Source organism: Megalops cyprinoides, chromosome 5, assembly GCF_013368585.1.
Source record: "Megalops cyprinoides isolate fMegCyp1 chromosome 5, fMegCyp1.pri, whole genome shotgun sequence".
In the NCBI taxonomy this organism is placed as follows: domain Eukaryota; kingdom Metazoa; phylum Chordata; class Actinopteri; order Elopiformes; family Megalopidae; genus Megalops; species Megalops cyprinoides.
In genome coordinates this window covers 23,692,037-23,716,143 of record NC_050587.1, presented here as the reverse complement: position 1 = coordinate 23,716,143, position 24,107 = coordinate 23,692,037, and the positions used below count along the sequence as shown (strand labels likewise).

Below are 24,107 nucleotides of genomic sequence, written 5' to 3'. Positions count from 1 at the left end.
CAGAATCAGTGCCTGAGGCCAGAATCTACAGCAGTTAAGGAGCTCCTGCTCCTCTGAGCTGAGGTCAGCTCAGCCTATGGAAACTGCAATGACACAGAGCTTTACCTGTGACAAACTCTTCCGCTTTGTATCAGTGAAATGGAACTCCTCCTTATCATGCAAAAAAAAAAATCAGTGCCTGTTCATTCTTTAACGCTGCGTCATATTGTTAGGAATGGTGAATGAAGTGGCCACGTTTCCCTGGAATTCAGTGTCTGAAAGATGCTTCCACTTTCGAGGATGTGCTGTCTCTACAGACGCGTACACCGGGACACCCCATTGGCACAGGAGCGCTCAGTCTCAGGTTTCACCTGTCCTCAGGTCAGGAGCGTCTGCTGAGAATACCTGAATGCTCTCCCCGTCACCTCTCTGCTCATGTCAATCACAACAAGCATACCTATGCGTCATCCTCACAAAATGCAACCAAGAGAGATGCATTTTCAGATGTTTGTCATGCTCATCTATTTACTCCTGATTCATTCCTCATCCAACCCTATGATGGACTAGTAAGAGAAAGAAATGGAGCCTTCAACTCAAAGCTTGCAAATTCAGTCCCCAGGTGTGGCACTGTGGTGGTACCTTTGTGGCAGACAAACTGCATTATTGTACCCTGCATTATTTCAATTATTATTTCAATAAATATGCCTTGGAATATTGTACATAGTGCATTAAAAAAGAAAAAAGATCTGTGTAATTTTAGAGGAAAATACATAAACCAACGAAACAAAAATCTAAGGTTTTCCTTCAGAAAGCCTAATTTCTGAAGAGTGTGAGGGGTATCATTTTCAGTAGTGTGTATGACAGAGTAGAAAACAAATTACATCTGTCAACATCATGACTAATATGAATAATAATCATCATTGCTACCATTATGTACAACAATTATACAATAAAACCTAGCACCAATCACATAGCAATGCCATCACGGTGAGGAAGACATTTCACCCAATCAGGACACTGCTCTTGGAGACCAGTGCCAAAGCACAATGCGTTTTATCAAAGTTCCTTCTCCATCAATGAACCCGCATCTCCCGTTCCACTTAGCAGATTAAACACCGCAGCGCAAGAGTGGAGCCACTGCCGGAGGATGAGAGAGGGAGAGAGAGAGAGAGAGAGAGAGACAGAGAGAGAGAGAGAGAGAGACAGACAGAGACAGAGACAGAGAGATAGAGAGGAGAAAGACAGACTCTGCTTTCAACATTGCTACATGGCATCTAAAGGATATTTCACACACTGCCCTTTTTAACCCAATTAAAATTCTAATTAACTAGGTTCAGCTGGAACCTAGACAGGCTTGCATAATTGTCCCCCAGGACCACAAATGGGAAACACTGCTCTGTGATAAGAGGATGGGGGGGGGGGGGGGGGGGGGGGGGGTTCAGAAAATTTGGGCAGCTGGGCACATTTCTGAGACTTTAGTATTAGCTACCAAAAATCTGTCTTTACATCAAAGAAGGATTAAATAAATTTATACTACAAAGAAAGAAAGAAAGAAAAAAGAGGGGCTACTGAACATAAATGTGACTGGTTTAACACACAGAATGGAGAGAAATTCCACTGTTAAATTCCAGCTAAAACTCTTGCTCAGCATTTAGGCGCGCTCTCAACGCATTCTCGCCACACCAGTTTCTCTGACAGTTTCGGGTTTCGCTTTCACCCGTCTACATGCGCAGCGCTGTAAGTAAACGCAACCTGACCGCCTCGATGGTTTCATGCTCACAGGGGGCCGGTACAGACAACCACAGAGACCGCCCTGCCGTGTTCCTAAGAGAACAGCAGGAATAGCCCAGCGTGCCTAACGACTGTCTCTGAAGACTTAACCCTTGCTCACCCACGCTTTCTGCCATTTTAGTTAAGTGTGAGTCTGGGGTAATTTTTAAAGTTCCCCTGGAACACGAATGAATGTTAGAGAATTTAAATCTTAAACAGGTGTGGTTTGAAGCAGAACATCCATTCCTACCTCCTGCCACCAACCAGAGCCTCATGGACAGAATGGAGTGAAATGTCATAGAACAGAAGTTCTGTAGATGAGCGCTTGACAGAATCAACCAAACTCTTACCCTAGGTTTAGGTGTTCACACAATGAGCAGAGCATGAACCACTCAACAAAGCCAAACAAAAAGCAGAAGCAGCTAAGGAGCTTTTGCATTCAAATTGGTCATTCAGCACATTTATTTGGTGCAGTGGGTACCTTTGCCAAATTGTTCATTAAAAATATGGGATTTAACAGCTGCTTGACTGATTTCATTTCACCCATTCAAAGAACATCCTTAGGCACCCTTTTAAACCACCAACATACAGTATGTGGCATTTTTTGATGAGTCAATACAGACAGCACAAGGAAAAAACTGACCGCTCAAGCTTTGTAAATGGAACATGCATTTGAATGTAGCCACACTGTTTTGTTACCGTCTTAATTGTCTGTGTAGCATTCTACTGTTAATACTACATTATTGATTTATTTACCAGAAGAGCTTATCCAGGGTCACTTGCACAGCTTGCCATTTACATGTTATTCATTCATACAGCGGGAAATTTAACTGAAATGGCCCAGGTTACTTCCCTTCCTGAAGGAGGAGTCTGGTTTGCAACCCTCTCATTAGTCCAGTTCCTTAACCACGTCAACACGCAGCTGCCCATTCCTCTGTGTGTCATTTGGGAAGACAGTGCGCTGAAACAAATCAATGCTGGATCAATTAAAATGATTACAAGCAGCACTCCTGTAAATCAGCTTCTATAGGTGCTCCCTTTTCTAGGCGTTGGAGACGGGAGGACGCTGGGACGGGGACAAACCCACCCCACCATGATGTTTCCTTGGGAGTGTGTCTCCCAAGACTATAAAACACAGCATGAAATAGGGGGAGCTGATACAGGGTGCGACAATCGCTGATGGAAACTCACCCTACTCTAACAGAACAAAGCCTACTGTGTTCGGATACTATAAACTCCTGATCACTATCAGCGGACGACAGAGGTCAGACTCAAACCCAGGTCTGAGCTGTGGGACTCAGCCTGCACAAGGCAAGTGCCTTGATTAGCTGACACACGTGGGGGCTTCCTCATAATCCCATTGTGGTGAAATGTAAGACAGTCCATAGCCTAAAGATTGACGTTGTCCATAGGTAGTGTTTCCCAAGCCTGGTCCAGAGAATACATTTCCTATCCTGGCTTTCATTCCAGTTGAGCTCTTATTAATTACATTTGATAGAGCTGCTAACTGAATACGGTTCATTTCACTGTATATACTGTACATCTCTCATGTAATCTTCTCTTAAAACCTTGTGGAAAAATGTTGACTTGGATGTATTCCAAAATAAAGTTGTTTAATCAACGTTTTTTGGCATATATTACCCCCTTGAACAATATCAGGGAAACCTAATCAATTAAGCTAAATCAGTTGTACAGTGAATTGTCCTTGGCTTCACTAAATTACCAATTAGACAACCAGACAACTCAAACTGAACATCTGTCTGTAATACTTATTTAAGGTGCTAAAGAAATAGCTTACAGAGATACCTTCATTAAGTAAGTCTCTTACAACAAGCAATGTTCCATGTAACCCTAGCTCACACACAATCCATATATAAACAAAAAACCAGCAGCCCAAGTGATGTCAAATCCAGATCTAGACCAGTTTTTAATGAATAGCCCAATTGAACCTAATTAAAAGAGGGCTCAGCTGGAACGAAAACCACTGTGCAGCCCTCGGAGGCAGGGTTGGAACACACACCTCTTCACAGACACCCTCTGCCCACCCCAGGAACTGGGGATTCCTAGCGGAGGCTCCTAGAAGAGGCAGGCTACATTTTGGCCATCTACCATCCAGGGGCAGGATCCACAGAGGAATGACAAAACCCACTGAATTCCTCCTGAGCTACTCAAAGTTTCGACACCAATCAATGGCATACTTGGAATATTTTGGTCGACTGAAAGAACTTCATGTATTTCCCCAGCAGTGCCGTGGAGCTGCATTGCTAATTTCCGGCTTGACACCGTTGACTGAGCCGCTTCCAGAGCACTCAGCATGTCTCGTGCGTGCTTGACAAAGGTAACAAGCAGCTGAAAAGGTCACCTCTGACCGGGTAATGTCCAATTGGCCAATGTCTGCTAGCAGACCTCAAAAGGGCTGTCGCTGTGGCTCTTCTGTTATGACATTTTTATTTCATATTATAGGTTACTGTCTCATCCAGGAGCAGAACAATGCACAAGATTTTTCTGCGAGAAATAAGGACAAAATCAAGACTGAATTACAGGCTGGGATGAGGGTACCATGTTAAAAACAGATATCTGTAAGTAACAGGAGCATAACCAAATCACATTTTACAAAGCACCTTAGAGTCTGTCCAGCTATCAAATTTGAAATTGGACCACACCCACACCGATTTTCTGATTGTATCTTTTGTTTTACAGAGACTGCCTTGAGTCATCACTGTCTGGCATCTTTAAAGCTAGCCAATACAGTATTAACTGTATTGGCTAGCTTTAAAGCCAATTAACTTAATACTGTATTAACAGCAACTGGAAAATGGGATACATCTGTACAATTAACAATATATTGCTCACAGACATGTCTATGCAGTTACACAAAAACCTGAAAAGAACACACCTTCATGAATTAAAAATAAAGGATGACAAAGAAGTGAGCAAAGGTCAGAATTCAGGGGAGGAAGACTGTCCAGACTTCCATCTTTTTGGATAGTATGCTCTTAGGTTTATCTCTTTGCTTTATTTGGATTCATGAAGATCAGGATTGCCTAATCACATTTTGCACTCCCAAGGCATTCAATAGAACATAAAGATGGAGAAATAGATCAAGAGCTTTGAGCACAAACAGCTATATCTACAAACCTGACTGTCAAAAGAATAAAGGATCAATGAAAACGTTTTTTGCAGGGGATATAATGTCTTTTTCCTGAGCTGTCTTGTCAATGTGGAATCAATCTACTCTCAATAATAGAAGATTAGGGTTCTGGACTTTGAACCAGAGTGTTGCCAGTTCAGATCCCAGATTGAGGAGCTCTATAGTTGTAGTGAGAAGGAGTGTTCTGAACCTTAAGTGCTTAAACATGTCCCCCCGACAATATATGTTACAGGAATTACATTATCTAAAAGTCGATGAGGCAACCTTTGTCACACACATGCAATTATTCTTTATCAAACGGCACTGATAATTGCTGTCAGGACAAATGACAGCAAGGTTAATTTCGATCGCTACAACTGTGAACAATGGCATAGATACTAGTGAATCCTGCGAGAGTTCAGGGTGACACAGCCGAGGGTTTTCCTGTTCTAGTTTACTGCGAAACTCAACCCACCACATTCAAGTACAAAACATTTGTCAGCATCTGTGGTGCTACCGCCGTGCCCAGTTTCTCTCACAGCGTGGAGGGCTGTTGACAGACTCGCAAGGTTACGGATGCCAACACCAACAGAAAGCGCACCGCGTGCCACAGTCCTACTTGGAAGAGGTTCAGTCGAAGCTTCAGGAAGAAAACGTTCCGTTTCTTGAATTTTCTTCGGTATCACATAGCTTCATTTTAGTTAGCAAAACATGTCAGTGTTCCATTGACCATGCGGCATGAACATGGAAAAAGAAAATCCCCATCATCATCCCTCATAAGTATATACATCCCTATATAATATAATACATCCCTATATAAGACAGTATGTTCTATACTATTGTTGGCCACCAAAAGACAGTCCTTCATTTGAAAGAGATTTGAAAAATAATGCTTGATTCCATTTAAAATAAGAGTCACCGCCACTAAATTCGATAAATCTTGTCATACGCTTTCTTTCGAGGATGATGACCCTGCACAAAATTGCTCACCGGTAATAATCCGGCACAAAAAGACTAAGCGACGTCACATCTTTGCACGTTACCTAGCCAAAGCAAACTTCACCTCCTGATGGGTAAAAGAAATAAATGAGAAACTTCATCAACGCAGCGCATATTGAAACCAGCTACTGTCTGTACACTTGAGACACTGTCATGCAAATCAAAATACTGTAGTTGACGTCCATCTCAGTATCACTTGTGTCCAATAGGATATCTCCAATAAAATGACGCAAAATGTAATATTTAGCTTGCGAGAGGTTTACGATGCCTGGGACAGAAAATATTTTTAAAACTGTTGACGAGAGAGAGAAACAACCATAAAGAAATACACCTGCAATCGTACGTGTCATCAGTATTAGCTTCATGTTTACCTTCCCAATCGCGTGGGTTCCTTTGCTGGTCTTGCGTCTGGGGCAGCGACTGAGACTGCCGGTGCAATGAAACAACCACAGATCAAAATCGTATTCCGAGATATACCAGCGGTGCGAGAGTCTTGCTTCAAACACAGTCCGAGTCTAATGTAACATCCCTTCGAGTCAGGGACATAGCATTTTTCACATTTGCCCTCAAAGCATGCACGCGTCTAGCTAAATTACTGCGATTAGACCTCTCATGTCACGCATTAAAAACACTGACATAAGGAAGCGTGAGGCAGGTACATAACATCTGAGGGAAGGGTGCATTGACAAATCGCCGGCTCAGTTTTGCAGACAACCCCGCCCACAACAAAGAAAACCCAACCATCACGGTAATAAATCGGGTCTAATGCAAATTACCAGTGAGTGTGCAAGTGCTTTCTTCTCGCGTCACCTTCACCCGAGCGAAAACGTGTTGTCGGAATGACGTATAATATTTACAAACGGAATATGTTGCGCCAAGCACATGTTTTTGTGATATTTGAGAGGATGACAAGACCGGCGTTCGCCATTTTTTACATTAACATACATGGCGATTCTAAACTGAGGTTTCCATATTTGAATGTATTTGCCTAATTTTGGAAACTGCCAGTCACTCTCTGGCAGTGAAGCTTATGATATATGGCATTAGGCTAATCTCTTTACTTCATTTTGGGCTGATGTAAGAATAGTAGCAATATTTTGAATCCCCAGACAAATCAAATGAGAGGACAGAGATAATGATGTGACAGGAATATCTAATCTTGGAAACGTATAAAGCTCAATATTTTATGAATGAATAACTATGTCTTTGTAGAAGAGGGCACGTCCTTGTCCCAAAATTCAAATGAATACCCCACAATCACACAAGCTGAGCAATCACTTAAAATGAAAGACATGGATCTTTTGTCATTTTGCTTCAGCACAGGGGAGTGATGACCTTGACCTCCCAGAAATTATGGTCACAGGACCCAGCAGCTTTGGGCCACAGATCTGAGCCAATTCAGCACTGATTGAAACACAGGTTCATAAAATGATTTTAACAAGGAATGCCAAACAAAGCTGAAACTGCTACACACTTCAATGATTCATTTTTTTTTCTTCTTTTTATATGCATCTCATGGTACGCCTGGATGCGGTTTTTCCCTGATGAAGCAGTGCCCTCTGTAGGCCGTATAGAAAAGTCATCCACAGTCAAAACTCTGAACACCAACATTGCTTGATAAGCATTTTTATTTTACAAATGCAAATTTATCCATTTATATTCTTTTGTGTCATAAAAAAGCAACGTACAAGCTTTAGAACAACAAATAAAAGCAACACAGAAAGTCCTGTCGCAAAGAAAAAAAAAGATACTAGAATGGTTATGCGTAAAATATATAATTTGAATATAATATGTTTTAAATTTCATGCTATAAAACACATAAACAGAAAATTATTGATAGTTGCAGCATCGGCTCTAGTTAGCTTCATTTGTTTCATAGTTGTATAAAAAACAGTAGAGTTCTGAGGTTCACTGTTGGATTGTGAGGTTACCGGTATAGTGGATTAGACAGGGATGGACCAACACCTGTTCAAAAACAAATCTAAAGAGCAACCTCTTTGCCCTGGGATTGTCGCTCTGTGCTTATGTGACTGATCTTGGATCAGTTTTAGAACAGCAAGGGAGAAATGATGTCTTTCCCCTTCATATATGAAGTGCACACCTTGTTTCTGGATCAAGACTAAATGCCCAAGTCAACTTCTGACAGTATCGGTTCACCCCTGAGCTCTGCTGATTAATGCTGATAGAATCGCAATAGCAAAGACACATGGGGCAAGTTATTTTTTCCACAAACTTCGTTTCATTTTCTTAGAACTGTCTTAGAATCTCTGAAGCCCTTTGGAATTTGTTTTATGAAACAGGTGCACCAGCCCCATCTGTTTATATTTGACACAGAGACGGAGGTGCAACTTTCAACCAGCTGTTCTTGTAGTGCCGAGCTGGAACAACAACTCTATCTGCTGGTCAGTCTGTGGAACTACAAGTCACAAATGCAAGTCATCTGCACCCAGAACACACCAAGCACCCAAAATAATCGTAGTAAAAAATAATACGTCTACCAGAGAGGGCAGGCAGTTTATCACCTTTGGTGTGATCTAGGGGTCATGCAGCAAAGGTGAGGTGGTTGAAAAGTTGCACCTTTTTAAGTGTGGTCACTCAACCTGTCCAAACATTCACAAAAATGTATAAAAATAAATATATTCACCCCGCACCATAAAAACAACAACAGAAACAAAAAAAAAAAAAAGAAATACTTCAAATGGCTCCCTGACAACCTTTAACAAGGCTTCCAATTATTTAAAAATGCAACTGCCAGCATGTTGACTCTTGGCCATCGGTAACCCGCTGGCTATTACAAGTACACTGCATTTAACATGGTTATTGCTTCAATATAATACGCAGTGTAGAAATATTTCCATAAAAATAAGAGGAAGACAGCCCAAGCTCATTTTCGTTTTCCTGGATCAGTGTTTGTAAACTACCTGAAGTTTGAGATGAATAAACAGGAGAGTGAGCCCCCAATCAAACGAGTAGTCCAACAGCAACATCCTTCCCTTTCCCCTTCTAATTTAGCATTTGATTTAGGCCCTTAAACACCCCCCACCCCAAACTTTCTGTGAAGTTTTGAACAAAAGGAGTGAATTCAGCTGAGTGTCAAGTTCAGCTGAGCGGTGAACATGGTGGCAACAGTACATACTGTATAGCTACTGCAAAGTGTTTAAAGTTAGCATTTGCCCCTTCCCGATGCTACGTACAGTAAATAAGTAAAATCTTACCAACTTAAAAGCACCACACAAATGTACTATCCCCCCACCCCCGAAATTAAAACAACAGTAATAAATAATTGAAGCGTTTCATAGCTGAATCCCTTTTAAGGTGAATTTGACATGCTTGATGAATCCCTTTTCAAAGATATGAAACTGGAAGTAAAAGGGGTTGTTGCCCAGAGAGTCAGGCAACTGATGACACAACCAATCAGAAATTTATATTAAAATGAAAGCCGAACTCCTCATTAAGGTCCATATCACTGTGGGGTAGGTTTCAGTTTTTTTCCTTAAACAAGTTCAGTGATGCTTAGAACTGATCCACATCAGTCAATTCATTCATCAAAAGCATCACTGGCTGCTAGTTAAAAAGCTGACACAAAACAAAAACTTTGACCAGACCCACAATTTGAAAACTGACCATGAGGGATCACCACTGGTCTATTTTTGTGGTAAGTTCGAGTTCGCCTGTGACTTACGGATTCATTTTGATATAATCTCGATGAAAAGAACACATATCTGTGTGACTATCATAGATGACAGGCTAACAGAAGTGTTAGGTTGGATTATGGTACCAGTGATCTAGTGTCATGTCTCAGCACCTACTTAGCACAGAAAAGACTTAAGCAAGTAAACATTCAAACCCAGGATTTGTGGAAAAAAATGTTCACATTTTTTGTAACACATGCTGCCCCAGTTTAAATATCCACCAACTGACACAACAAAGAGCAATTACACAATCATGGCAAGCAAGGTTATGGAAAGAAAAAAAGATATTCACAGTTTGCGGTTTTCCACAAGAGGACGAAACACTGAATGACCTGATTGTACTAAAGGGACCCAATCGCATGCCCAATTACATAATCGGTATTTCATTAAAGCACAGCATAGACAAAAGAAAGAAAATACCACAGGATATTTTTACTGATTTTGAATTCAAATATCAATGAGTGAGCTAGCAGTGCTATACCAGTGTAGCACTGAAAGTAAAATGCGTTGATGTGACTTTTTTTTAGTGAAGAACAGCTGCTAGGCCCTTGAGCTCACATAGCCCTTTCATTGTTCTTCAGTACAGTTCATATTGAGGTACAGTAATGCTTTGCAGTTAAAGGAATGAGCAAGGGGGAGAACGACATTGTTTTAGGCAAGGCACAGACAAAGTTCAGATATCGGATCTTACACAGTTAAAACAGTGACGTCTGGTGTAATGTGGTTCCATTGTGGTGGAGAGAATTCTGACATTTAATCGCTTTAAGTTCATCCACATCTCATCTCACCTGGAACAAAACCCTGGGAGCTACAGCCTACTTTACCACAATCGCAGCCTCCTCACAGAAAACAAGCCTTTCTACATTGGTGGCAGACTGTGACATGGAAACTGGGACAGTGAAAAGGGACACATATACACACGAACAAACTGTTCCACTACACCCCAGCTGGAATATTACGCTGTGACAACATTTTCCTGATTGACGCAACAGATCCAGATTTTATGGTTTTCTCTTTGTTTCTTTTGCTTCATTAGTCAGATTCTTCCCTGTGAGAAACTCTTCAGGAAAAAAAAACAAACATTTGCCTCTATCTGGCTGTGGTGTACTTTTCTGATCCAGGATCAGATTCCACTAAGCCGATTCCTAATACCAGCAACTACATATGAACTGAAATCAATCCAGATTTTGTTCTTGGGGAAAAAAAAATCTATCAGCATACAAAGAATTGTGAAGTGAATAGAGAGCTAAATGGCCCATTCTTATTAAAAACTTCTTGCGTTTTTAATAAACGCTGCGAGTGTGGTGCTGACAAACTTGGGAATTCAAATGTGTTTTTTCATGTGTTCTGTCCAAAAAAACACTGATGAAACAACAAAAGCAGACGCCTTCTTGGACAGGATATACGACAGAGAGAGGAGGAGAGAAAATATGGGGGCGGGAGGGGAAAAGGGGAGAGAGGGAGAAGGAAGGAGAAGTAATAGGTATATCTCTTTAGAGCTACAAAGACCATATTGAGGCAGCTATAAAACATAAGTGCGCTGAAAGCTTGCTGGGCTCACAATGTATCGCTGAAGCACCAGGAGCCAGCCTGGACCATGGGCTCCAGTAATGTTGCCATACTCAGTGGTGCTTCTCCATGTGGGCTTCGGCGGACCACAGTAAGACCCTCTGTGTCCCGGTGTGTGTTATGCTTCTCTGGAAGGCCTGCTTTTATACTTTGATGAGCAAAAAACAAAAGCTGTTTGTTGATCCTTCGCAGCGTGCATCCAGATCAGGGAAAATTAAAAAAAAAAAAAATGCTAACAAAATCATCTCTTGCGAAACAGGGCATCTCCTCTGCATGCAGCAGGTAGAGAGAAAGAGAGAAATCTCACTAGAGATCCCTTTAAAGTGCCATCATAAAGATCAGAATCCATCACACTTTCGCTTTGGGAAACAGATTCAGTGCAAAGCGCATGCTGCATTAATGCAAAGCAAGAACAAAACAAAAAAAAAAGCAAACATTAAGACTGCAGATACATTTTCAACAACACATCCCAACTAAAAGCATTAACCAGCCGGGTCAAAACTTAGCTTGTGTTTCTGTCTGCAAAAAGCTTCCTTGTGTTTGTAAACTGAAGAGTTGTGGCATCTGATGCACGAGAGAGAGAGAGAGAAAAACAATGACAGCCAAAAAACCAAACGTTAATGTTGTAACAATTAATGCTGCAGTGATCTACAATATGTTACAGACAAACTGTCAAAAACAAAAAAAAAAAAAAAACAACAAATAAATCCAGCTGTTGATTTTTGACCAGTTAAGGTAGAAGGCAGATGGTAAAAGAATTGAGCTTGGCTGTCTTTGCCCTCAAACCACAGCACTTTGTGCTTAGGTTACAATAATGCATTAAAGTAAGTTTGAATTTTTTTGTTTGAATTGTAACAACCTTCAAACTTGTGATGCAGTGTAGGCATCTAAGATGATAACACTTGCTTAGACGGACACTCGAAGTTAAGGACAAAATGAAAGAAAAACAGCAAGACTGAATGCATGCCTCAGCCTCAAAAAAAAAAAAAAAAGACTACAGCATGACCACTACTGATTCACAAATTTAAAACACCAATACGAGCCCATCTTCAGCTTTAGGTACAGGGCTCCATTCACTCTAATTGCAATGCATTTTGTCCGTAAAGTTAAGTATCTAAGTTAAGCAAAGTATTGCTGTTTTTATGTCTTACAGATCCCCCTCTTTAATTGGACAGGGCCAAGTAAAACATAGATACAGTCAGTGAATGAAGTGATGAGCCACGGAAAGTACTGTGCATGCAGAAAACGGAAAACAGCACAGAACGCCAAGGCGCCATGGGGAATTAGTGTTATTTGTTGTTTTCGTTTGCATATTTTAAGCGCTATTATTTATATACTGAGATCAAAGCTGGCACTCTCTCCCTCTGCGCTGCATAAATTCTCTCATGAAACAGCAGAACGTGTAATGTACCAATGCTTACTGCGGGGAAAAAGGGAAGAATACATGAGCTGTTGCACACGAGCTCTTGTTTTTCAATGTCTGAAATCCCCGAAACGTTCTTCGAACCCATTCTCAAACATGGGTTCAGAAACGCTTCTGCTTGTCAGCCCACCGCGGTGAGACAAAACAGAGCCCCCCCCATTTCATTTTTATTGCTGTACTTTGTTTCTCCTTTGAGTGGCGGAGTGGGGCAGAAATGAGCTCGCTAAGGCATGCTGTCTGATAGCATCGTTTATAGTACGACATACTTCAAATTCGCGTCCCCACCCTCTCACCCACTCCATGCTAGCAGTCCACCAAATACTCCATGGAACGCAGTTCAACACTCTTGTGTTTATTCAGCAGCTTGTCTCATGTAATAAATTCTGGATTGCCAGCTAAACAGAGCATAAAACCCTGCCCCTGGCTCTACAAAACAATTTTGCAACTATTACATATTTAACCACAGCCTGGCGTAAGGTGTTGCACAAGGTTCAGCAACTGAAATGCAAACTCCCTCCTATGAAACCGAGTTTAAATAACAGATTGTTTGTGATTATGAGGTAGAACCCGGAGGAGTGAACACTGTCGGTTATGGTTTTTGTCATGAGGTATTAACTGATATGCTGAAGAAAGCTTTGCTTTGCAGGAGGGGAAAAGAGAAAGCACTCGTGAGAAAGCATACTTTCCCCCTGAACCACAGGTGTGTGAGCAAGTCACGGCAAGACTAGACACAACAACGATCTATGGTCTGACCTTACACACGATCCATGCCTGTATTTCTCACTAAATATGCAAAACTAAATAAAAATAATCAAATGAGCCCTTGATTACTGGGGGCCCTTGATGTACATTTAACACCCCAGGAATACATTTGCACCTGCCCTTTCTTCCCATAAAAAACAGTATTTTTTTTCTCCATTTGAAATTCATAACAAGGACAGCAGGTAGAAAACCCTGACAACAAATAAAACCATGAATACTAGTTTTAAAAATCTTATGGGAGGAGAGGGGAAACCAGAACTGACAAAAACCTCATCTGCGTGCCTGGAGAGCGCCCCCTAGGGGCTCCCACTTGCACTCCCTTCACCGTTATCGCTACCCGGCGGATCCTCAGCGGGATGCGAGCGCAAGGCCGCATGGCCGTCAGGGGGCGGGGCGCTGTCCACATCGTTGGGCTCCGCCCCTCCAGCGGCGATCTCGGGGGAGTCCGTGGAGGCCAGGTGCTTCTTGCGCAGGTGCTGATTGAGCGTGCCCTGGAAGGGGAAGCATTTGCCGCAGACGTGGCAGTGGAAGGGCTTGTTGTCCGTGTGGCCGCGGATGTGGTACTCCAGCTGGTCCTTGCGCGTGTACTTCTTGCCGCAGAACTTGCAGGCGAAGGGCGTGATGCCCATGTGCAGGCGCATGTGGCGGTCCAGGCTGCCCTTCTGGTTGAAGGACTTGCCGCAGTAGACGCACACCAGCCTGTCGCCGTACGGGCTCCACTGGCCCCGAATGCTGCGCTCCCGCATGTCGTTGGCCAAGCCGGCCCCGCCCGCCGCGGCGTCCCCGTCCTCGTGGTCCGGCTGGACGGCGCTCAACCCCCGGCCCGCTGTCGCCACGGGCCGCCTTGGCCTGCCCCGGCCGCCGTGGAAACCGCCGAGCATGGAGCGGGTGGGGCTCGGGTTGCCGAGGCTAGTGAGGGAGGAGGGGGCGGGCGGTGGGTAGGAGTAGGCAGAGGGGGGCAGGACCGGGCCGTAGGAGCCCACGCTGACCGCCAGCACCTGCTCCCCGTCCACAAGCTCTGTGTGGTAGCCGTCGTCGCCCGCCGAGGAGCTGTCAGAGCACACGGGCCGCTCTGACTTCTCCAGCTTCACCCGCACATCCGTCACCTGGCCGTCCCTGCCGATCAGCTCCACCTGCTCCAGCTCCGCCTCCGAGACGCCGTCGCTGCTCCCGCGGTCCGAGTGCCCTTCCTCCTGCAACCGCCGCTTGCCCGGGCCCCTCCCCCCGGGCTCCGCCCCGCCGCCGGAGCCCAGGGTCCCACGCAGGAAGTGGGGCGGGGAGATCTGCGTGGGGTCTAGGAAGGCGCTCCTCTCCTTCACGCCGTTGCGGCTGGCCAGGGAGCCGTCCTTCCCGGGGCTGCCGCTAGGGGGCAGGCTGATCTGGGTGTGGATGCCCTCCAGGAGCTTGGTGCACCGGTCGATGACGGCCTGCATCTGCAGGAAGCTGGCGGCGGTGAGGAAGCTGACCACGTCGCGCAGGTGCAGCGACATGCGGCCCGTGTAGCAGAAGGCCAGCAGCTGCTCGAACACCTCGGGGCTCTTGATGACGGAGATGGACAGGCCGCTCATGGTGCCCAGGGCGGAGTGGTCGCGGAAGTACGGCGAGCTGGCCGCCAGCACGGCCTTGTGGGCGCGGAAGGGCTGGCCCTGGATGTGCACGATGATGTCACACAGCTTGCCCTGCAGCCGCAGCTCGTTCAGCTGGCTGAGCACCGAGCTGCTGAACTCCGGCACGTCGAACTCCACCAAGCCCCCGCCCTCGTCCATGGTTCCCCAGTACGTACTTCTGTTGCGCAGACAGCCTGTCGAACTACAAGAAAAGAACCGTTACGGACAATCGGGGGGAGAGATCAATCATCTGACATTTGACTAAAGGCTTGTGAATACTGAGCACGTCTCGACAGCTATGAATCAAGGAGACAACCACGTGTGCTTTATGTTCCAGCCGCAGGGAGCTCGGGACTGACTTTGATTTAAGGAATCGATACATCAATGCGCCAGTCTGTATGTTCTCTGTGTGAGGCTGGTCAGTGAAGGTCAACGGCAGACGTCAATAAAGCTACTTGCTTTCAGAGTAGGATTGTGAAGCAGACCGATGTGGATTGATCCGTTTCACATCTGTCAGAGTAAGAGGACTTATGGTCTCTGGTGTTCTGATCTGCTCCTAATATCATCTTCTTTTGTCAGTGCATATTGTCCTTTTTTTCCCATTAGTTCCTGACTTTGGAATCAGATGAGGTGAGTCTGCAAACCTGATTTGGATGCAAGTATCTCATAGTTTCACATAGGAATGTGGTTTCATTATTTGAGAAGTGGTAAAGTGTGGGTCCTCTTTGATCAGTAAAAAGTTAGATTACTGAGCATACTTTTCTATACATTCTATATTTAGAATTTTTGTCAATAATTGATGATTTTATTTAATACACTTCTTCAATATAAATTGCGGATGATTGTTTATGCTGATATTCTCGTTTTCTGAGAGCTAGACATATATATCAAATATTGGTCTAAATCTGGACATTTTCTTGTACTCCTGCATTTGCATGTTTTGTAAGCATTTACACACTATCTGTGAACTAATCTACCTAGCAAAGTAATAAAAGTTGTATCCAAGAAACAGAGAATAGTAAAATGCATTCTGGAGCTCAGTTATTTTAACTACGTGACAAATATTCTACTTCTACAAAGTGGAAAATTTTTAACTTGTTCCAAAGGCCTGCTGAGGACACAGACTGTCCCGTTTCTAGGAAAAGAGCAGGTCTGCAGTGTGGATCCATGCAGGGGCATAAATCAAGGACGACTTCTGGCCCACAATGACCAGGGAAACCAAGAATGACAGAGGAGCCATCCAGGCCGTAAAAATGACATCTGCAACATCAGACATTCGCGCCTTGGAGAACTGGCACTTAACGGCAATCCTCTCCTTAAAAAGATTACAAAACCAGTACGGCAACTACCAACAACAACAATTATTACTGCCAAACCTTTAGTCCCTGCAGCACAAATGCATGAGTACACACAAACGCAAAACGCACGTACTCTGCCTTTGACTGACTGGCTGCTTTGATTGATTTGGCTGTCTGTTCTCAACCGCACACAGGGAGAAGAGGCAGGGATTTCCGGGGAGTAGATGTTGCGTTATATCTTGCAAATGACAATGCAATCTGAGGCAATCTGTCGGTTAAAGTTAAGGGCTTCAAAGTACTATAACTCAAATACGCATTTCCAACTCGGAACACTTTCACCTGAGCAGAGCTACTAAAACCTCATTCTAGAGAACTACATTGTCGGCAGCGCTACTCAGCCTACAGGGCTGAAGAAAGCGTTGAATCTACAGGGCCTGGGGGGACACAGTGTCCCTCCACCTTATTACTGGAGGGCTGCAGTGTCTGACTATTCTCCTGAGGACTGTAACCTATTACACACCATATACCAGGCCTGCGCTCTGAAAATCTAAAACCAACAACCAACTACACCCCCAGCTCTCCCCCCAGCTCACCCCCCCCCCCCGCTGCAGTCTGCCGATTCAGCATGACTCTCAGAGCAGGCTGTCAGCTCAGTAAAAGGGCCCCATAAACACTCCCTCCAAACACCACGCTGTGCCAAGGCACCTGTCGCCAAAACCCGAAAGCCTTCACGCTGCCACGGCAACGCTGGTAAAGAGAGGCGGGGGCTGACAAAACGGTCAGCTGGGAGCCACGGCCAGGCAGCGTGAAACAGATGGAGGGATAGAGCGATGGGAAGAGAAATTACGCCTGCTGCGCTGGGCTCCAATAAAGCGCACTTTTACAGTCTCTTACATGATGTCAGCGTAGCTTGCGCCAGCGACTATACATTCCTACAGTGATTCCCCAAGGGGCATGAGCACTCAATGGCCAACTATGGCTGTTCTCTTAGCTTGCCATTATCTGTCTCAAATATCAATTAACATGGCAATTCTTAACAGACCTTGGTAATAATAATAATAATAATAATAATAAAGTGTACAGCTGTTTTATGGGCGGTACCAAGCACACTGAAAGATGTAGGCTTAAATGTCCCATAGGCTGACTTAGGCATATAAATGCTCATCATGTCTGCCTAAACAAATATTATTGTATCTCTGTTTTAGGGAGCCCAGTTCAGTCCTTTGCACTAACAATGCTCCCAAGCTAAAGTTTGCCGGCGACAAATCCTTCACGATGGTCAAGACAGATTATTCCTTGTGCCTTTGTAAACAACACCAAAAAGATGGTATGACAGAAGAAAGACAAATTCACAATCACAAATTTCTGCATATAAAATGAAAATGTTTCAATACTCTTGAAACGGCTAAGACTACACAGAGCAACGGTAGGCTGTATGTTGTAACACACACGATGATTCAATTCATCCATTCCACGCCTGGCGATCAGCATTGTGGGTATCCTCCTTTGACTTTGATGCGTTTCTTTTTATTAGGATCAGGCACTTCCTGTAGTCTTTTTATGACGTCCAGGCACTTCCTGTAGACCTTTGTGACATTTATGTACTTTTCTCACCCCACCTGGTAGAGCCTGTACAGCTCCTTAAGAGAACTTGGCTCTGTGAGCTACTGTCTAAGCACACTTCCTGGTTTACAATGTTTCTCAACAACCCACAGGCTCGCCTTTTCCTAGAAATGCCAGAACTGGCTAGATCCTGCTCTCTTTCACCGCGCTGGCTGAGTGCTTACTGGTTACTGCAGTTAACAGGTAACGTACCACGTGTCCCTCCCCCATACCTTTGCACATCGACTGAGATTTCCTGACAATGATATAGAGGAGGCCTTATCATAAACTTTGAGATTCGTAAATCAGCCACGGCAAATGCGCACAGAATTCGCTGGCACAGGGCCACAAATTCTCCAAAGGGATGTGCCCAAGCCCGGCTGGCTGAAAGGGTCAGAGTTCACGCAGACTTCTGTGTCATGAAGCAGCTTGTCGTATTTTCGCTCTGGGAGAACGCACCCCAGACACCATACTGGTTGACTGAGAATGAAGCCCACAGAAAATGTGGAATTTTCCACATGAATGTACACACCACAGCAAGTTAATTACCGTGTGGTTCATCGACAATGCCCGCTAATTTAGACGGCAGACACTACTGAAGGCCTGATTTATCTAAATAATACAGAAGAGATAACGAGGAGATACTTCCACCGTCTTCTGGCGGCCCTTTTCCACTGTAGATCCAGGAACCAGGCTGGCCCTTTACCCATTGCTGGGGATAATGAGCCTGCCTGAGTCAAGCTCTGCAATGAAAAAGGGGTGTAATGTGTAGGGGTGTGCTGACAAGTCAGAAAAAATATAGTTGAACATTCCATTTTAACTGGATACTACGTCTGCCAGTCAATGCATGAATGCTGTGATTAGAACACATATCTCTGGAATACATGCCTCCTCTGCACTGTGTAACACTCCAGACTTGCTCTCACACACCCGCTTCAGTAAAACACTGGTCCGCCGTCTCTCAGCCTTGCATCATGCAAACCAAAAGTCACTGTCAGCTACACATTTTATTAAATTTCCTCTGTAAACCTTACTGTACCAAAACTGTTTCACTGAAAGAGGAATATTGTGTCAGTTGCTTTGCACTGGTAGCTTTGAGGTTGAAATGTGCTGTTTGCAGCTCAACTGAATTAGTAACATTAGCAATTCTTGTCAGCAACTTAGTTATGCTAACCATCAGGTAGCAGATCAATTCATCTTCAACAAAAAAATAAATTTTGCAGAATTACACCTAGAAATTAATGTGTTTTCACGTATTCCCCATATTTCATGCATTTGAAGTATTTCCATGTATTTCTGTTCCATACCAGCAATTGGTTTTGTCACCACCCACTAGGACTAGGCCTCCCACAACTGTAAGAGTGACCCAAAAAGCCTTCATGCTAAAGTAAAGCTCATAAACATGAACCTTTCACACATATAAACACATGGGGTCCACCATCAAACCCCCACACAAATAAATTATTCAACAGATAAAATGATCACCAAAACACAATGTCAGTACAGTAGCCACACATTTTCAGATGACCAAGCTTCTGCCTGTTCTGCTAAATCTTCAAGTCTGTCTCACCAAGAATGAAGTGGGTGGCAAAGCCAATTTCTTATTCTAATTTTTCACGGGCGGCTCTATCCTGACCAGCTAAAACACGGCACAGCAGCGATTATTTTTTTAAAAAAGCTGGCTTTTTAGACTGAACAAAGACGCATAAAGGTACAGAAGCTACTTTATTAATTACGCCTGACTCTCAAATTGCAGCATTTTGTTCAGGTGAAAAGCTGGTGTATTCTGAAGCACAAGAGAACATTCTATGCAACACAACAAGCAAGATCTCTGCAAATGCCAAATCAGTCTGCCTGGGGGCCATTTCTGTGAAAGAGGAGCTGCAACAATGATAGAAACTAACTGAATCTGAAAGTGTTCAAATCTCTCGAGGGCATTCAGAAGACATAACAGGAAGTACATGCAGCAAGTAAATAAGCATCTAAATAATAGGACAGAACCACTGTCCTCACAAGAAGGAAAAAATGCATGAGTTACTTCAACACTGAAAACATGTTCAGGACAGCAGTGTGACACAGCAGTAATGATCAAGGCTTGTAACAAAGCTTGCTGGTTCGAGTCCCCAGTAGGGACACTACTGTTTTAACCTTGGACAAGGCGCTTAACCTGAATTGCCTCAGTAAATATCCAGCTGTAAATGGATAACGTAATGGCTGTAAGCTATGCAAAGCACTCCTGATAAGAGCTTCTGCTAAGTGACCATATACTGTATATAACATATTGTACATGGTCCACAGTCTTTGCTGTGGAAAAAGCTTGGTGGTCAAAATTTAATGGAGATGAAAACTTGTGGAGGTACAAACTTGTGGCTGAAAATGCTGACAGTGGTATATGTTTGTATGCCTTATTGTGACAGGTTCCCACAATAGCATGATATTACAAGTATGGGACTAATGATTCAAGGCCTGGGTGTCAACAACGGCTTACACAACTTACAATATTACATGTTTTCTACTTGTACAACTGGATATTTATGGGAGGCATTTCAGGTTAAGTATGTAGCCAAAGGGTAAAACAACAGTGGCCTACCTAGGCATCAAATCAGTCATTTTTGGGTTATGAGCCCTGCTCCTCACTACAACATTACACTACACTACTGTTCTTAGTTTTCAATGGTTTTCACTAGCCTGGTACCTATTACATGACAGCTCCAGTTTCATCCATGTCTGTGAACTACAGCTCTGGGCCAGAGGATAATTAATCTACTTTTGCTTCAGATGCTGCACAATTCAAAAAAAGATAAAAACGGATAATTAAAAATAGCTTTCATCAAATTGCAATGGGGGTGGGGTGAAGGCTTCTTCTCATTCAACCGGTGAAATCAGAGCAGATAAAAATAGCACTGAGTTACCAAGATGCATTGAGAGGCATTGGACAAAGCGTTCCTCTGTCTTCTTTTTGAGCCTCAGTGAGCTAAAATGAGCTTGGCCAAAAGTCAGGGGTGCCCTGCCAAAATGGGGATGCTTCACCCAAACATCTCCCCAGTCCCCATGCTGGCAACCCCACTCAGGTAGGCTCAGACCATCCATGATCACGTTCAAGCAGGAAGCGTTTGTGCAAACCCAGGCATCAATATGGAGATTTCAAAAAGGCAGACGAGGGAGAAAAAGGAAACATAAAACCTTCCATACATTACTAAAAACAGGGGCATCTTAATGGTGTGGCACCAGCACTACTGCAAACACGACCACCACAAAAGCAGACTTCAAACATTACTTCAAACGCGGGCAGTAATGGTGCACTCTGTACATTAGTATGGAGTTATTGGCATGCTTCTGACTTTACTACAAACACAAGCAGTAATGGTGGCCTCCAGAAATCACTATGTACATGAGCAGCAATGCCCTCTGGACAAAACTTACTTTACACTATATTTGCTTAGCAGACACTCTTACCCAGAGCAACTTGCACAGTTTACAATTTAATGTTGCGTGCTTATACAGCTGGATATTTAGGTAGAAAATTAACATACCTTGCCCCCTGGGTACAAAAGCAGTGGCCTACCAGGGAACTGAACCGTTAACCTTAGGGTTACAATCCCTCAACCCAACCATTCAGCCACAATGCTACTTGAACAAGAACAGCACAACAGCATGCTCCCTACAACATACAATAATAGCATACAGTAACTCTGGAAATTATTACGAACATGAACGGCAGTTGTGTTTCAGACTGTAAAGCTACTCCTCCTGGTCTCTCCACAACATCCCTCCCAGATTTATGGTCCGGTGTAGAGGAGCCCTCTTCTGCAAAGTACTACAAATGTAGGCTCACTGGGTGTGTACCAATGCCTGCTCATTCATAAGGCTGAACTTTTTGGGGAGGTGCCTACTGACGGCATCTGCACTTACGGTTAGAGGGCTCTAACCAAATGCAAACAAAGATCATAAGTGATAAAGGACCGAAGGGACTGACGGTGTGGGGTTGGGCTGGAGGGGGCGCGCAGAATGAGGAAACAACTATGATGCAACTTTTTCTCACTCGCCTCAGTTCGCATAGTGCCACAGCAATGTCTGCAACTACTTACATTTAGAGAGCCACTTCAAGCAGGTTTCTAACCTAAACTGCTCTGGGCAAGGGTGGAGTGAATGGAATCACTATCAACCAACCTAACAGAGTCATCTGAGGCCAGCAAGAAATCAGCACTTTACATTCACTTTAACTGAGAAAGGGCTCAGCTAGAACTTTAATAATTCTATTAAGTGGGAGTATAACATAGGGGTAAGGAGAAGGACTCATAACTAAAACATTGCTGGTTTGATTGCCCTGCTGGGGCACTACCGCTGCACCCTTGGGCAAGGTATTTAACCTAGAATTGCCTCAGTAAATACACAGCTATATAAAAGGATAACATGCAAAATCTGTAACCTGCGTAAGTCGCTCTGGATAAGAGCGTCTGCTACATGCCAATAATGTAACGTAATGTAATGTAATTTGAGGACTCCCACATGCGTTGAAGCCAGACGCACGCGCCGTGAAATACTCCCTTGATAGCCAACTATCGAGTGAGTTTACAGTCACTGTGCATTTCAGAACGATCTGGTTAAGGCTATAGCATAAGCCTCCTTGTATATTGAATACAAGGACAAGGGACTCCAAAAATAACAGCACTGAAGCCCACGCTAGGACAAAGGGTGCGTGAGGTGACAGCGGTGCAGCGGTTGCGCGCGTATTTATACAACCGTGTGGTGACCAGTCTGGCCTCACGCATGCCGGCTGATAAAAGCGTTTGACAGACTGGCTACTGAGATTAACGGAGACTTATTTTTAGAACTTGAACCTGACTAGCCAGGGCCAAATAACGCTTAAAATATTAATCTTATCATATAACTTACGTACGTCCACGAAAATCCCAGGTATATTATTTCAATTACATAGTAAGGCGCGTTATAGTAAATTTCTCCAAAGTTAGCAAATAGCACTATACGTTGTGTACGTGTTTTCTTCGGTGGAAAAAAACAGAATCAAGTTATTGGACAATGCAGTTGAATTGTGTCACACTGATATTTCCAGCAATAGCTAGTGTAACATAAATCACTCCGAGAATATGTTCACTGTACAGTGTCGATCGAAAAGACTTCATGGAAATAATGTTAGCTAGCTCTGGCTAGACAGCTGGGCCAGCAAAATTTCGCACATTGCTTTGCTAGTTGGCAATAATATTGGCAAGCGTTACCGAGGGATAGCCACGTTGCTATCTGTAACTTACATTCAGCTGTGTTTCTTATTTCAACCTCTTGCAAAAAGCTAAATGTGCAGCTGGCAAGTTAGCCATATAGCTAACCAGACTCCAAAGCTTGTGCCTTAATACTAACCCTCGGTCGTGTTAGCCAAAATGACAGCTAACATTTGCCAACTTTCTGACAGCCTTTAACGAGCAACAAAACAATCGTCTGTATAATCAGTAAAACACGCCAAAAGGTGGAACGGCCAGTAACGTCGTTTGCCAGTCTAGACAGTGACACTGTCCAGAAAATTATTTGACTAAGTTGACAGGTAGCTTACTAGCAACATCTTTTTTTATGTCTGTGGACACAACACTTGATGTCTGGCTGGCTGGCGTACTCAGATGGCTAATGCGATACAGTAAGGAGTGGGGTATTCTGCGGTCATTTAAGTGGTCACGACTGATCTAGACTGAACTGGATTTGCTAACGTTATTGACTAGCTAACCAGCTTCCCAAATTCGGCTAATTTAGCTTAACGTTTAGCCATCTAACCTAACCAAAGTCACCACGGCAGTCAGCAACTATTCACTAGCAGAGAGTAAAAAGATGAACAAGATTTTTTTAAAAAAATGCTCACCTTTTCCTGTTTAAATTTCACCCATTCCCCCGGGCAGGACCGCTTTGCTTCAGACTTCTAGAGACAGACCTAGCAGCTAGCTACTCTACTCTGGCGGGCTGTGCGGTTCTGCAGTAGTTGCTGTTTTCCTCATTGCCCACCTCTTCTCCACCGGAAGTGAATGTGTCTATTCCCGTGAGCCCAGGCTTCCGCATCGAGACGCTGAGTTGCCACAATCGGAAAACTCCCCGTTTTGGGGATAGAACACATGTACTTTTTTCATTAAAGAAAATGACACTTTTAAATATCTTCAGTGTTAAACTTAATTGTCCACAAAAGGCCTCAACTGCCACGGCCTACAGCTGTGCACTCTGCAAAAGTTGCTTCTTCATTTGTTCCTAGTCGAGATGACAATGTTACATACACATCAA

General features: G+C 43.8%; 2 protein-coding genes across 3 annotated transcripts in view; both read right to left on the bottom strand.

Annotated features, from left to right (window-relative positions):
• Positions 1-6,491, bottom strand: part of LOC118778212 (ras-specific guanine nucleotide-releasing factor RalGPS1-like) — a 153,375-nt gene extending 146,884 nt beyond the window's left edge. For both annotated transcript variants that reach the window (XM_036529627.1, XM_036529629.1), the window contains exon 1: positions 6,250-6,491. The gene's annotated coding sequence lies outside the window, so the exon portion shown is untranslated. The remainder of the gene's footprint in view (positions 1-6,249) is intronic.
• Positions 6,492-12,240: 5,749 nt separating this feature from the next.
• LOC118778214 (zinc finger and BTB domain-containing protein 34-like) lies at positions 12,241-23,812 on the bottom strand. The gene is made up of 2 exons (XM_036529631.1): positions 23,698-23,812; positions 12,241-15,133 (listed from the first exon to the last, which is right to left on the bottom strand). Exon 2 carries the CDS (start codon positions 15,088-15,090, stop codon positions 13,621-13,623), a length of 1,470 nt encoding a protein of 489 aa, XP_036385524.1. The 5' UTR covers positions 15,091-15,133; positions 23,698-23,812; the 3' UTR covers positions 12,241-13,620.
• Between the last annotated feature and the right edge of the window lie 295 nt (positions 23,813-24,107).